General features: G+C 45.1%; 1 protein-coding gene across 1 annotated transcript in view; it reads right to left on the minus strand.

The window, feature by feature from the left end:
* Window positions 1-5,703: 5,703 nt before the first annotated feature.
* The window catches only part of SKAP1 (src kinase associated phosphoprotein 1), a 283,028-nt gene continuing 273,060 nt past the window's right edge, over window positions 5,704-15,671 (minus strand). Inside the window, exons 12-13 of the mRNA XM_012537805.2 lie at window positions 8,054-8,162; window positions 5,704-5,808 (exon numbers count right to left, since the gene is read on the minus strand). Coding sequence (XP_012393259.1) covers window positions 8,061-8,162 — 102 coding nt within the window. The 3' untranslated portion in view covers window positions 5,704-5,808; window positions 8,054-8,060. The remainder of the gene's footprint in view (window positions 5,809-8,053; window positions 8,163-15,671) is intronic.

The following is a 15,671-nucleotide window of genomic DNA, read 5'->3' on the forward strand; positions in this document are numbered from 1 at the left end:
CGAGCAAATCTCAGATTCCTGTGGAGCGTGGGGGCTGGCTTCCTGGTTCTTAAACCCTGAGGAATTCATGACATTTATACTCTCTGTCTTCTCAACTTCATAAGCCTCTCTCTGTCACTGTAATCCAGTAGCTAAAGCCCAGACTTCTAGAAGGCAGGGCAGTTTCTCTGTACTTGGCCCTACGCACACCCAAATGCCCTGAGACAATGGTTCTTCACCAGGGGTGGTTTTGTTCCCAGGGCACATTCGACAATGTCTAGAGACATTTTGGGTTGTCAGAATGGGTGGGGGGTTTGAGGGGAGTAGTACTGGCTTCTAATGGGTAGAGGCCAGATGCTGCTGTACATCCTACGGTGCCCCAAGAACATACAACTACCTGGCCCCAGATGTCAATAGTGCCAGGTTGAGAAGCCCTGTACTAATAGAATGAGGCAATAAGCTCTAAATCCCCCCTCCGCCCCCAAACCTCCAATGCACTGCTTTGGTCGCAAATCTCCAGATGGCAGGTGCTTTCCTGGAGGTGGAATATATTAATGACAGGCTTAGCAGGGTGCCCACCGTGGGAGGCATCCAGTAAATGTAGGTGGTGTGCATGTGCCACCTTGGTGATTCAGGGCAGAGCAATGCCAGTGCCTGACTGTAGTTAAAAGGGAGGTTTTGTATCCTGTTTTCTGTTCCATGATCGCATGTGGGGCATAAAAGGTGCCCAGCTGCTCACCATCAGGCTAAGAGTGTCTACAGTGGACCCAGATGCCTTCTTTGAGGACCAGCAGTAGAAGCCTCTTGGAGCTAACTCCCATGGCAGGAGGCAGGGAAGTGGCATACTCTTGCCTAGTGCCACAGAAACGCTTCCCTCAGTGGCACTCTGCCAGGTGGCGGGTGGTGATGGGCCCCATGAGGGAACTGAACACACACAGCTGCTGATGACCAGCCAGCGCCCGAACAGCTTGATGCCAGAGACACCAGGTCCCTTGGAACAGCCTGGGCATCAGGAAAAGAAAGCCTAGTTGGCAGGGTTTTCCTAGGAGCCAGGCCTGCAGGGGAGAGGACTTCATTAGAAGGGATGTTGCCAAGCATCGGCCAGGAGAACCAGGCTGTTTCTATCTACTGCCCACTCTCCTGGTGACTAGGCAGCCCATTTTGCCTTATTTTTAGGGTGACCACTCATCCTGGTTTACATCTACGGTCATGGCATCCTTATTAATAATGCCCCCTTTCATTCTCAAAAGTGTCTCCATTTGGAAAATAAACTACATAGTTGCCTATTAATTGTATTTTAGTTTCCTCTAATACTATAGTTTTTTGGGGGGCGGGGGCATCATATTTAGAAAAGATATTGGTGCAAAATAGGCTGCATCTTAAAATATATCATTAATTGAATCTCAAGAGTTGCAAAAGGGTGGTCATCAATTCATACTAACTGAAAAGACAAAGAAAAACAGAAGAAAAACATATTTTCTGAACAGTTTTTGATAGGAAAATAGGGAGAATAATTCAGATCCCTTGAAGAAGAAAAATCTCTTTAGTTTTACGTTTCAGGCTCCCTACCCAATCTGTGTAAATTCTAATGGGAGATGAAATAGCTGGGCAGGAGGGAGGGGGAAGCAAGGGACTGTGGTAATCCACAAACTAGAAAATTAGTTTGAGTCACTGGGCTGTGTAGCAGGGATAATCCTCTATGTAGACAGCTGCTTTTTCTAAAGTCAGCTCCACAGATTTTGCTGGTGCTCTGGGAATTAGCAAATCAGTGCCACTCAAGATTTATCCTTCCAGAGTCGCTTCTGGTGGAGAGACCTGCAGGGAGAGCTTCCTTTTGGCCAAAGGTTAAAGCACCTCTGTCCCTGACATTCAAGAATTTTGTTCTCAAGATGAGAAGGAACGAAAGAAAAAAACGAAGAAGGAGGAACATACAAACATACGTTGGATTCTTTTTTTCCTTTCTTGCTTCTCTTTTTTTTTTTTTTTTGCGGTACGCGGGCCTCTCACTGTTGTGGCCTCTCCCGTTGCGGAGCGCAGGCTCAGCGGCCATGGCTCACGGTCCCAGGCGCTCTGCGGCATGTGGGATCTTCCCGGACCGGGGCACAAACCCGTGTCCCCTGCATCGGCAGGCGGCCTCTCAACCACTGCGCCACCAGGGAATCCCCTCTTGCTTTTCTTCAACTCCCTCTTTCTCAGACTGATTTATAAAGGCAGGACTGCCCCCCCTCCCCAGCCCCCCCCAACACAGACACATGCTTCATGACACCACTGCTTTATTGTGATGTAAGTGATTGGTGTGAAATGTGGATTTTGGAAATGTGTCACTGGAGGTGTCTCACTGCAACAGAACTCAAGTGATTCAATAAGCAGAGCGGCAGCCTGAGATTTTCAAGAGTCCCTCATTTCATTTCCTCTTCAACAGCAGATTTTGTGTGATTTTTGTTCAAGTCACCACCTTTCAGATCCTCAGTTTTGCCACTTGCAAAGACTAACTGATTACAAATAAGGTGGTGCAACTGAGCAAGCTAAGGTGCTAAAACAGTTAAGGATAACTTGAAATCTAGGCTATCGCTTACATATTATGTTTAGATAAAGTATCTAACAGGAGGGAGGACATTTAGTTGGCCCCTCTTTAAATAGAATCAAAATGTCTGGGTTTAGGGAATGAGACTTAATAGGAATTCTCTTCTCTTTCCCATTTTTATTCACCAGAGGGAAAAGATGTCGTTGGATTTGAATTAAACACAGATTTCTAAGAGATATAACAGACCATTGTGTGGGAAAATTGAATACTGAGGTAATTGTAAAACAATGTCTATGCTATTTTGCTATATGGATGACAGAGGAAACACACTGGAAAAATGTATTTTTAATGAAATGTAGCTGAAAGATTGCTTTCAGAGCATTTAGTATTCTCAGATTATCAGCTTGGATGAGGCAGGCCAAACTGTACCCACCTCAGGTCAGGTTATCCAGTGGAAGTCAGTAAGTTCTGTGTAAATTACTATATATCTGTGAAGGGCAGATATGCATTTGCTTCTTAAACATAGGATTTTAGCTTTCTTATTTTCTCTCCTTTACATAATATCAAGGGAGGAAAAGGGCCTCCCACCTCTTACCCTCTCCAGTTTCATGTGCTAGAGTAATTAGTGGCTTTTAAGCAGCCATCCTACATATAATGTGGTTAGTTAAGTGGTCTAATGCCCGTTATCCAGTTAGTCACAGGCAGTAAGGTGGGGATTTGGTTAGTGGAGTCAAACAGAGAAGCAGTAATCTGATTAGCCAGTTGCTTTCTGAGGCTGTTGGCTGAGATGGTGGCTGTGGAACTGAGCAGGTCTGCTGGGTGAGGTTTAGCTTCAGGCAGACTGTAGGAATCCACTACTTCCCAGAGGTCTCCTTTAGAACTTTCCCCTAACAGAGAATGCCCTTTGTCTGTAGATAGTCTCGAACTTGCACTATCTTTTCCAGCATGTTATAAGGTCAGAAATAGCCAGATGGCTATGGACCAGATTCCCAATTAGTCCATTTGTTTATATCTTTTAGGGCCAATCTACTTTTTCCTCTAAGTTTTACAGCTAGAACGTGAGTGTGGTGCAGTAGACTGAGGTGCCAAAAGACCTTTGCAGTTTGGCAAGTTGCTGGTTTCCTCAGGTCTGGAGGTATAGAAAGGACTATTGCACTAAGGGGGTTTTGTTTTAAATACCGGAAGCCAATGGCCATGCCACTGAGAGAGTGTTGAACTGTGCAGAGTGGAGAAAGTACCTGACCTTGCTCCTTTTTCATTCCCCTTCTGACCCGGCCCCAGATACCCCCTCTTCCTCCTCTGGTTTCCCCTTTTCTGGTGTCTTAGTCATGGAGCGGTGGCACAGTGGTATTCTCTCCTGTTAGCCACCCAGCCTTCCAGAGTTGGGTCCCTGAGGGTTCTCTAGGGAGGGGGCAGTTGGGCACAGAGGGGTTTCTGTTTGCTCCTTCCATTAACCACTTTAACAATGCCCATTGTCTTTACCTGTAGGCTGGGATTGGTGCAAAGTTTCCTAAAGCGGAAGGCAATTGGTTCCCTTTGGTTCATCTGCTCATCTGCTGCCACCTAGTGGTTGCTTCTCCTTTGGCACCCTGTGTAAAGTGGAGGGGACGTTATGGACAGTTCTGTAGTGCCTTTTATCTCTTTTTTTCCCCTTCCAGACTTAAATTGTCCCCCTTTTGTTACTTCTTTATCCATCACATATAACAAAGCTTTCTTTTGTTTTACTCCTGGGTCAGAAAAATCTGGAAATGAATAGCTGGCATAGGATCTTTGGAGAAACTTGGAATCCACTGACAACATCCCTGTTTGCTCCCAGTTTCTCTCTTTGGTGACATGAAATGGTGTCTTACTGCAGGGCTGTGATATTGTTGTTAAGAGGCGAGGAAGGCTACTGCCAAGCTAGAACAGCTCTGAATAGAATAGGCAGCTTCGAAGATAAAATTTCTATGGCTGCTCAGTTGCCCATCTCTCAAAATTTCTTGTGTAGAAAGTCAGGCAATAATATAACTAAACCTTACTGAGCAGTAACTTACTACGTGCCAGGTGGTGTTCCAGGTACCTTACACGTTAACTCCTTTAATCTCCTAATGACCTGGTGAGATGGAGTATACCCCTTCTAAGGTGAGGAAATTGTGGCGTAAAAGGTCAAGTAACTTGCTCTTAGAGAACATATGTAGTATACAGGGAACCGGGACTTATTTCCAGGTTGTCTGGTCCTAAAGTTTATGTTTTTTTTTTCTGGGCTGCGCCTCGCAGCTTGGGGAATCTTAGTTCCGGTGACCAGGGATTAAACCCGCGCCAGCAGTGAAAGCCTGAGTCTTAACCACTGGACCACCAGCGAATTCTCTCAAAGTTTATGTTCTTTTTTTCTTTTTTAAAGATTTTTTTTTTTTGGTGGACCATTTTCAAAGTCTGTATTGACTTTGTTACAATATTGCTTCTGTTTTATGTTCTTTGGTTTTTTGGCTGCAAGGCATGTGGGATCTCAGCTCCTTGACCAGGGATGGAACCCACACTCTCTGCATTGGAAGGCGAAGTCTCAACCACTGGACCACCGCCAGGGAAGTCCCAAAGTTTATGTTCTTAACCATTATGTTTTGCTGCCTCTTGAAGGCACAGATAACCCGAGTGCTAGGCACAGGCAACAGGAAAAGGAAACAGGGTCATATAGACACAAGCCCTCCCCACAGCACTCCCTCAGCCTGCAGGACACAGTGGGGTTGTTAACTGAGGCCCAAAAGGGAACTCTCCCATGTGCTGACTCCAAAGACTCGCTTCTAGCCCTGTCTCATTTCAGACAGAGTGAACACAAAAGAAAAAAATAACAAGTAGGCAGTGAAAGGAAGTCTGAGAAGCCGACCAGAAACCGGGCAAGCCTGGGTTCCAGAGATGGTCCTGCCCTGAAAGACAATTGCAAGCCCTCTTCTGTGTTTGGGCTTTTGTTTTCTTTCAGGCTCTCCCTTCCCACTTGGTGGTTTTTGTTTGTTTGTTTTTGTTTGCTTTTGGCTGCGAGGCATGTGGGATCTTAGTTTCCTGACCAAGGGATTGAACCCACGTCCCTTGCATTGGGAGCGTGGAGTCTTAACCGATGGACCGCCAGGGAAATCCTCCCTTCCCACTTTGTTTGGAGGTGATAAGAATGCCCAGAGCCAGCATTTTGATACCAGTACAAAAAGAAACACAACACCATCACATAGGGCAAGGAACCAAATCTGAGGTTTATTCGTGCTTTTCAAACCAGCCAAAGCAACCAGCAACTTCTTCCTCCAAAGGTTTCTCTCTCTCTCACCTTCTCTGTGACAAGCCTGGGGAAAAGGCAGAAGTGGGTATGTGGAGATGTTTAGAGATGGGCTCAGCTATGACGAGGCAGGTTTAGTAACAGGTCTGCTGAAGATGCCTCTTCTCACTTGTCTCATTGGTGGTTTACAGTTACTACACGGTGGGTGTCAGAGACCTGGGTCTCTTCTGTACAGGGAAGAGCCCATGATGTTGTTGGGCTGGATGGTACAGGGAGTGGGAGAGCTTGATCATCAGTTTCTTCATGAAGGTGGGGTAGAGAGAAGGGTATGTGTCCTAAAGGAGGAAAACTACACAAATTTGCTTTTATGATTCAAAATATAGAAGATATAAAAGGGCATAGAGTAAAAAGTGTCTCCCTCCTACCCTGTGTCACAGTCACGCAATTTCTCTGTCATTGGAGGCAACCAGTGTTATCCTCTTCTTTCTCCTTCCAGCGGTAACTCATACATATATAAGCAATTGGAGACTCCCTCTTTACACAAATGGAGCAAATTAGACCTACCCTTCACTGCTTTTTTTTTTTAAATTATTATTTTTATTTTGCGGTATGCGGACCTCTCACTGTTGTGGCTTCTCCCGTTTCGGAGCACAGGCTCCGGACGCGCAGGCTCAGTGGCCATGGCTCACGGGCCTAGCCGCTCTGCCGCATGTGGGATCTTCCCGGACCGGGGCACGAACCCGTGTCCCCTGCATCGGCAGGCGGACTCTCAACCACTGCGCCACCAGATATCTCCTAATGTGGCATAGTATTCAATTCCCTGAATTACTACAGTTACTTGGCGAGGTCTCTATTGAACATTTAGGTCATTTCCAATAGTTTGCTATTGCAAACAACCTTGTGTGTATATCATTTTGCACGTGTGCAAGTGTAGCTGTAGGATAAACTCCTAGATGTGGAATTGTTGGGTCAAAGAGAATGAGGAGATAAACAAGTTTGTCATGAAATAAATGACAGAGTGAAGTAGGGTGAATTTATTTAGATTTGACAAAAAAATTCCAAGCCTTCTGCATTCATGGCCTGGAAATGGAGTCCTCATTCAGAAAATCATAAAGTCAAACCTTGAGCGAGAGGCCCGAGCTGGTGCTTCATGATTGTACAGGGGCATCAGAGAGTAAGATCTCTCCTTATGTATTTTCCTAAATGAACCACTCAACTGCTGCTGCACACTAGAGTGGGCCCTGGTCTGAAAGATTCCAAGGCCAGTTTGTATCACTGTCACACATAACATCCTTCACCCCATCAATAAAGGCTGCTTCCATTTCAGGCCAGAAGATGGAGCTAGTGATATCATGCTAGCCTTGGTGTCCTCCATCACCATCCTAATTCTAATCCTATTGTTACCCCACCCAAAGCACTCACTCTACTGTTTTAAAGTATGATGTGGTTCTTGCTGATAAAATGCAATCCATATTCTTTGTTACCTAAAAGTTAATTTGATTATGTTCCATAGGAATCCTCATACTGGATTCCTAATCTTTGCCAATCATATTGCAATACACGGGCATTTGGGGGAAATGGTACTCTGGATTTGAGAGCTGTGCGTAAAGAAACAGATCCATCCTTGTGGCACAAATTCCTAATTCTCCAATATTCATTCTCCCTTTTAAATTTATTAGTTCCACCACCGCCCGCCCGCCCCCGTCCCGGCCTGACCCTGCCCCACTCCACTTTTAAGCTGGACACAGATTCTACCTAGAAGAAAGCTTTCTTTGCAGCTTGGTGTCTCTGTATGTCCAAGTTCTGGCCAATGGGATGTAAGCAGAAGTGGTGTGTGCAACATCTGTGAAATGTCCTTAAAAGGAGAGGGTGTGCCCTTATCCTGTCATTTTATCTTTCCTGCTGGGTAGGATACAGACATGATAGCTTGAACTGAAGCATCCATCTTGGGCCATGAGGTAACCTGGGGAATGTTGACCACACACAGTGGGGCAAAAAGAGAAGGTACCTGGGACCTAGATACCTTGGATTACTTACCTCCAGATTTTTACAGAGGAGAAAAATAAATTTCTGTGTTAATTAATAACAATTAATCACTGTTATTTTGAGTTTTCTGTCACATGTAGTTGAACCTAATCCTGACTGACACAGTCGCCCGATTTAGGAAAAACAATTACAGCCTTATCTTCTTTCAATGGTGAATTACCAGCATCACTTTTGGAAATGAAGAAAAGCTACTTCACTGGCAACTCTCATCCTTCACAAAGAAACAAAGGCATGGCCAACAAATTCATTGTCAATAGTTCTGATACCTGGGCTTCATCTTTCTTCCACTTCAAAGGCGGTGGTGAGATACTCCTTTGGAACAATCCCAATGAGGCTGTTCAGTTCTCCAACCCACCAGCCATACATGTTATATTCCTGAAAAATGACAAGAGGATGGTTTCAGTTGGAATTTAGTCATGCTTCTGTTAATCTTTGTTAATCTGTTAAATGATCACATGGGAGATTCTGTTGGGTGGTTTCTTTGTAGACACTGTCAGTACAACTCATTAACACCCCTGATGGGATTACTAAATTTAAAAGTTATCTAGAAGGAAGAAAAACTGCTTTTCTTTTGCCATCTTTCTGTCTACATTGTAAATTTAGCACATTTGGTGCCATTGCTGAACCTAAAGAGCATGTCTTTTACCAAGCAGAGTGGAACGGCTCCTTTGGGGAAAGTTGGGCACACCCTAAAATGCCAGAGCACTGAAGTATTCAGGGAGTCAGGTCATAGTGCAAATCAATAATATTTACCAAGCACCTTCTATGTGCAAAGTGTTGTTTGAGTTCCCTTGAGATGGATGATGAATCAGAACACTGCTTGCTCCCTGGGAGTTTACAGCATAGAGTAATGGGCTTCGGAGTCAGACAGACTGGGATCTTGTCCCCACTTGGTCATTTAGTAACCATGTGACCGGAGGGTCTCCTGGCTTTAACTTCCTCTTCTGTAAGAGTAGGGATAATATCACCCCTCTGTTGTGGGGAATATAAGTGACGCCGCAGACATGAAAACAATTCAAAGTGCCTGATACATAGTAGGTACTCTAAACATTAGATTCCTCCCCTGGAAGAGGTCAGAGGTTGACAGGTCCATCAATAATGACAGGCAGGACATAAGAGCCACAGGGAGGGGCAAACAAGAAAGGGAATGAGAGGGTTTAAAAGAAGGGTTTGAGAGTGGAGCTCACAGGGTTGAGAACGGAGCTCCTTGAGTACAGAAGAGCTTCTCAAAAGCACAGCAGATGTTGAACATTATAGGACTATTCCTGAAAGCACTAGAACATGTTTTCCTTCTTTTGAAGGAAGTGAAATTTAGGAATACATGGAAAATATATGTATTCCAGTTCAACTGGATTTGGGTACCATGGAGCCAACTGTCTGCCTTTTGCCCACCTGGCTGCTGAGTTCTAGGAAAAAAAGAAAACCAGGTTGCTGACACACTAAAATTCTGGGTCAACTGGTTATCTTTTTGTTTCTTTTTGTTAGTGTACCTCCCCTCCTCTAACTCTGCCTCTCCCCTTCCTCTCAGCAGCTGACCTCTTTTCCACCTTCAAAGAGAAAAGAGAAGCCATCAGATCTGTCAACCTTCAGCCACCCAAACAGGAACTTACCTAATGTGCACCTGTAACCCTTCTGCTTTTGTTCTTAGAGACCAGGTTCTAAGAAGTCTGACCTCTGCCTCTAATGTAAATGGCTCCTTATGTCAGCACTGAAGTGTGTTCAAGTTTCTTTCGTCTTTGAAAATAATTATTTAGTCCCTAATGCATGTCTGCTTCCCATTTTGACTAGTCTACACTGCCAATTCACAAATTTATTGAAAGAATTTATTTCACTTACTGCCCCAACTTCTTGCTTTCTATCCACTCTTCGAGCCACTCTAAGCTGGCTTCAACCTCCGTCATTCCACTTACGCTTCCTATAACCTCCTTATTGCTCAAATTCTATGAGCACTTTTCAGTCCTTAATTTACTTGATCTCTCAGTATTGCTGGCACTATGGACCTTTCTTGAGGCATTTTCTTCTCTTAATTTCTATAATTATACTCTCCTGGTTTCCATCCTACCCCCCTCTCTGGTTGCTTCTTTTCATTCTCCTCATCTTCCTCTATCCCTCCTTTTAATGTGGTGTTCCAGGGTTTCTATCCTGGCCTTCTTCTGACTTGAGGCACTTTTCTTGAGCAATCTTATACACCTCTGTGGTTTAGCCACCATGCCTGTATAAATGACTCACAACCATAGCTCCAGCCCAGATCTCTAAGGGTTGGATCCCAATACCGAAGTGCAAGTCCATCAAGCTTCTCAAACTCACTGTGTCCTAAATTTAACCATCATCTTGCCTCTGTATCCATTCCCATTCACAGAGTATCTTGACCACCTGTGTTCTGTGTCTCAGTGAGTGATACCGCTATGCACTCAGTTACTCAAGCCAGAAACCCAAGAGTCATTCCCAATTTCACCCTCCTCTTCCAATCAGTCCTTGAGTTCTGTCAATTCTCTATCCAAAATGTTACTGGAATCCATCCAGTTCTCTCCATTACCGTTGGCAATAGCCTAGAGTCATGTCACTGTCACCTCTCCTGAGGACTACAGAAACAACCTCCAAATTGGTTTCTGTGTCTCCATTCTTGTTCTCCTCCAATCTGCTTTTCATTGTGCAGCCAGAATCTTTCTAAAAGGCACATTGATAATATCACGGCTCTGCTTGAAACCTTAGTGAGATCCTACTGCCTACTGTCAACTTCTTAAAAAGGTGGACAAAGCCCTGCATGATCTAGTTCCATTCACTGCCCAGCATTGTCATTTATTCCCTAAATCTAGTCGACCCTTAGTAAAACAGAACTTGTCTTTGCTACTCCCATGGGCCTCAGGGTCTCTCACCATGGAGCCTTTCCTCTGCCTGTTTAGCCTCTACTTCCCTCCTCCCTTCCATAGGGCTGACTCCTAAGCAGCCTTCAGATTTCAATTCCTGAGTCTCTGTGGCCTCTTCAGAAGCCTCTCCTTGCCACTCTCTAAGTGAGGGCCCCAGCTCTGTGGTCCACAGCGCCTGTGCCCTGTGCCTCCCTGGAAATGAATCATCACGCTGCCTTGTATCTGACGGCCTTTGTCTCACTGCCAGTCACTGGGTGGAAAGTCCTGTGGGAGCTGGGACCTTGTTGGTTTTGTTTGCTCTTGTATTCCCAGCAGTCAGCATGGTGCTTGGCACAGAATGGGGCCCCAAAAAACTTTGTTAAATGAGGTTACGAAGAAATGAAGGGAACAGTGGGGATTTATACTCTCAGTTGAGCAGATTAGTTACAACAAACTCCAAGATATTTCCTGGTGATTGAAATGGTTGTGGCAGGAAGAGAGCAATTGCCTTTGGAGACAGTTTCTCCAAATGGCTCCCTAAATACCATGAAGAGCATCTCAGATGCCATAAGAAGTGAGACTACTGAGCTTATCCTAAAAGGAACAGGGAATTACCTTTTAAAAATCTGTCATAAATAAATGAATGTGTCCACTCCCCTCCCCCTACAGCACCTTCTCATTCCCACAGCACCTTCTCATTGCCCCCCTCCCCCAGGAGGGAGGCCAGCTTCCCCCTACAGTCTGCACTGCTGTATGGGAGATTACCCAGAATTCCTCAGCCTATGCCTGTCAGGACATTTTATTTTATTGTTTTATTATTATTATTTTTTGGCCGTGCCACAAGGCTTGCAGGATCTTAGTTCCCTGGGATAGAACCCAGGGCTGGCAGTGGAAGTGCCAAGTCCTAACCACTGGACCGCTAGGGAATTCCCACGGCAGGACATTTTAAAGCTCCTCTCGGTACGAGTTATGTTACTGTCCATTTCCCAACACCGAAGTTTGGGCAGTTTCTGCCTTAAGTTTTCTTGTAGGGTTGCCTTGCATTAGTATGTCGCAGCAGTGGCCATGTCGACAGGGCCTTGCTGTGTGGGGGAAACGCATACTCTATCTTAAAAACTCTAGCTTCAGCTCTTCTGCTGTCTCACTGGCAGAGGGTGGGCACCATGTTGTCTGACAGTCTTTTGATAAAAGTCAGCTTGCTTACACATGTGTGAGGTGTGGTCTTCTACTGCCACATGCTGTCATCTTTGTCACCTGAGGGGCTCAGCTATGGCATTCTCTCCCTAGGGACCGTTCACGACTTCCAACTCTGACGCCCACTTGGCAGCATCCCCCTTCAGCCGTAAGGCCAGGAGTAGGAACAGAGCCTTGGGAAGGTGCTCTCTGCCAACTTGAAGAGGGTGCAAACGGGAAGCAGATGAGGCACAGCAGGACACCTGCAAAGGCCGGCTCCCAGTCAGTGCGCTCTTGCTCGAGGGGAACACTGACCCTGCCGACCGCAGATGTGGCATTCTCACCACAGAGGTGGGAACTGGGGTGTGTGCAATCAACTCTCTGCCCTTCAAAACAAAAGAGCAAGCAGAAGTGTAAGGAGGATGGCACAGTCTCAGAGACCATATGCATCCTGCTGTGGTAGCCTAGGAGCTTAATCAAAGCACCTACAGGTCTTGGGATCTCACTGTCTTCCAGATTTCATCCCTTGGCTGGATACCCGAAAAAGGCTACAGGGCTGAGATGTTTAAAGCGTGAATGGAATATTTCTAGCCTTTTCTTCTCCTATCACCACCCCACCATGCATTGCTCCAGCCCAGTCTGAACACCACGAGGTATGTTAAAATAATTTCTACTTTGATGAATTACTGGGGAGTCCACAATTGCTCATAATCAAAGGGAGAAAAATGCAAATGAGATCCGGCGGAGAACTATCACCACCAAACGTTTATTTCACTGCGCAGCGCCAAAAAGAATTAAAACAACATTAAACTCACAGCAATCATGCTTAAGCCCTCGTTTCCAAGTGCCAAATTGCACCACTCTGGATCATACAGATGTTCGTTAATTATGCTAATTTTTATTAAACTATTAAAATGGAGAGAGTACTGGCTCAGCCAGGCAGACCCCAGCTCTGAATGAACTCTGCTCTTGTCTAGAGGTGCTAATTTACTGCATTTTTATTAAGTTGCTGATTCTTGGATTTTAGTTTTGGGATGGCAGAGAGAACTGAATTCCTGGTATCAACATTTTCAATAAAGTTTGACTTCTTTTTGCCCAGATGTTTGGAAGGACTGACTGGAAAAATGCCTGAGACAGTCCCAGGAGACCTGAAATCCTCAATGCGGAAGTGTTTCTACCTTCAAGGTGGGGATGCACACCTACAAGTGACAATGTTAGGGTATCAGAATTATACAGGCTCCCCACTCCGTAACTCTCTATTCTATACACTGTGTGTGGTAGAGCTAAGATGTTGATTATACAAACTGGTTAAGTGAAGATGATTTGGATAAGAATATAAAAAGCTATTTAAAAAAACCCCAAACCCTTTACATCAGTGCTTGCTTCTTGCCACAAAATCTTTCAAGAAGACTTACACTCAAAGATAGTACAATGTGTGGCTTGTTCTCATCGTAAATATTTCTAGGCTTGATCAAACATCTGTTTTCCTCAACATCAACCCTGCCCCACCTCCTTGAACCCCTCAGATGAAGGAGTCTTAAAAACGAAGGTTGGCTGTTTGGACTCCGTTATCTGGTTGGAGAAGCTATTGGCCTGGATGAGCAGAGTATTGAGGGAATCTGAAATAGGCACACGCTCACTATCAGCAACAATCAAAAGTGTTTATGGGGGCTTGCACACTGCCCTAAAAGGATTTGTGCTGCTAATCTCCATCAACAAGGAAAAGAAACCCCTACCAAACCTGCCATAAAAAGAACAGCAAATTCTATAAACAAAAAGCAATATGGCCACCAACCACGGGCTCGCCGCACAGCTTGACTCTGCCTCCAGTGGTTTCCTATTGCTGTTTATAGCTTCAAGACTATCATGGCCCTTCTCAGTGCTCCTCCTGTCACAGGGCCCTGAGTCCCTGTGTGGCTGCAAATACCCTGTCAGTAGGTGTCAGGGGATATCAGGGGGAAAACCAGCAGGCGCCTATCATAAGCCTTAAAAGAGATTAAATACCCTTACTCCATGATTGCTACATATTAATTTCTCTCCTCCCTGCTGGTTCCTATTTGTTTAAGCTCTTCCATGGCTCCCCTGGAGTAGCACAGACATGACCTGGAATGACCATCCAGTCTTGGGCTGAGAATTCAATTTCTAGGCTCAGTGAATCCTAGGCTTTTCCAACAAAAGGAAATCACCATCCTCTAGGGCACAGATTCTTAAACTGGAGTCTCTGACCCATGGCCTCTCTGTGGATGCATGTGAAGGGATCTTTGAACTCCTTAAAACTGGTGTAAAATTTGTGTGCATGTGTACATGCGTTTTATCACTGGGGTGAGGCCCAGACCTCTCATCAGATTCTCAAAGGGTTTATGAACCCTCTACAGTTGACCAACCAGCACTTTAGGGGGAAAGTACAATGATCTTTATGGCCTGTATCTGCTCTTTGGCCCAGTGTGGCCATCTCACCCCTACCCCCACTTTTAAAAAACAGTGGAAGGAAATCAAGAATCCTGCCATTCTGGGTTTCCAAGGCTTCAGCCTTCCAGCTGCCAAGTCTATTCCTTCTTCAAAGGCTGACCAAGCTTGCTTATCCCTTCTAAGGCCATCTCTTTTTTTTTTTTTTTTTGCGGTACGCGGGCCTCTCACTATAGTGGCCTCTCCCGTGGTGGAGCACAGGCTTCGGACACGCAGGCTCAGCGGCCATGGCTCATGGGCCCAGCCGCTCCGCGGCATGTGGGATCTTCCCGGACCGGGGCACGAACCTGTGTCCCCTGCATCGGCAGGCGGACTCTCAACCACTGCACCACCAGGGAAGCGCTAAGGCCATCTCTTTAACTGTGACTTAAAAGTTGTGGTGTCTTCTTATAGCTTCCATTCAAATCCACATGATGGCTTTTGGAGCAAACTGCTTGACACTGCTGGTTCCCCTGAGAATGTTCCTAATGGAAATGTTCTCTTTTCACATTGAATTGGGCTTCGATAAGCCTCTGTGGAACAAGATTCACAGAAAATGTCTCATACTTTTATTCTTTTAACCATCAAAGTTCACTATTTCAGTGCTTGTAAACAAGAGACTACCTCTTCAAGGGAACAATCAATCAGCCCCTAACATGAAAGATCAATAAATGCTTCACATATGTATGGGAAAGGCCAATCAATCACAGAATTATTGGTTTATGATTGCTTATTTCTCTTATTAGTGCCTGTACATCATACATTATCATTAGTAAAGATGGGAAATTTGAATTCCTAAGCAGAGTAGATTGTAATATTCCAAGCTGAGCCAAAAACATCATATTTTTACTCTGGGTTGGCCTACAATTTCTCTACTGAAATCCAGCTTTGGAAATTTAATGTTTTCTGAGGCTATCGAAAGTGATTAAATAAATTGAGGGCTCTAACTCAGCACCCTTCCAATTGCTGAGAAAAACAATTGTTCACCACAGACAAACAGGTGCCCATTTTTCAGGACAAATGGTTTTAGGAAGAGATTTTACCAAAGGAGAAGGCAAGTGGTCAGTTGGGTCGACAGTGGATTAGTTCTGTTGGAACCTGTGAAAGGATCAGAGCCCAATGCTTGGCTGAAACCTTGGGTAGCTTGGCGGCCTCTCCAGGCTGTTTCACACCGTGTTTTAGGTTCTTGGCAATCGTTTTCTCTTTTTTCCATTATTCAGAGTTTTGGTCTATAAATCATAATAAAGATGTATCACTAAATTTGCCTCAATTGAACTAGTTTTATTTATTGCCATGTTTCAGGGAACCTGCTAACCTAGACATTGGTGAGACTGGAGCCGGGGCCAGGGATGGGGGGCTTTGAGTCTAAGAAAGGGGACATTGAAAGGCTGGTGGCCAGCGACAGCAGCTGGGGTGGGGG

Source organism: Orcinus orca, chromosome 19 (assembly GCF_937001465.1).
Source record: "Orcinus orca chromosome 19, mOrcOrc1.1, whole genome shotgun sequence".
In the NCBI taxonomy this organism is placed as follows: Eukaryota; Metazoa; Chordata; class Mammalia; order Artiodactyla; family Delphinidae; genus Orcinus; species Orcinus orca.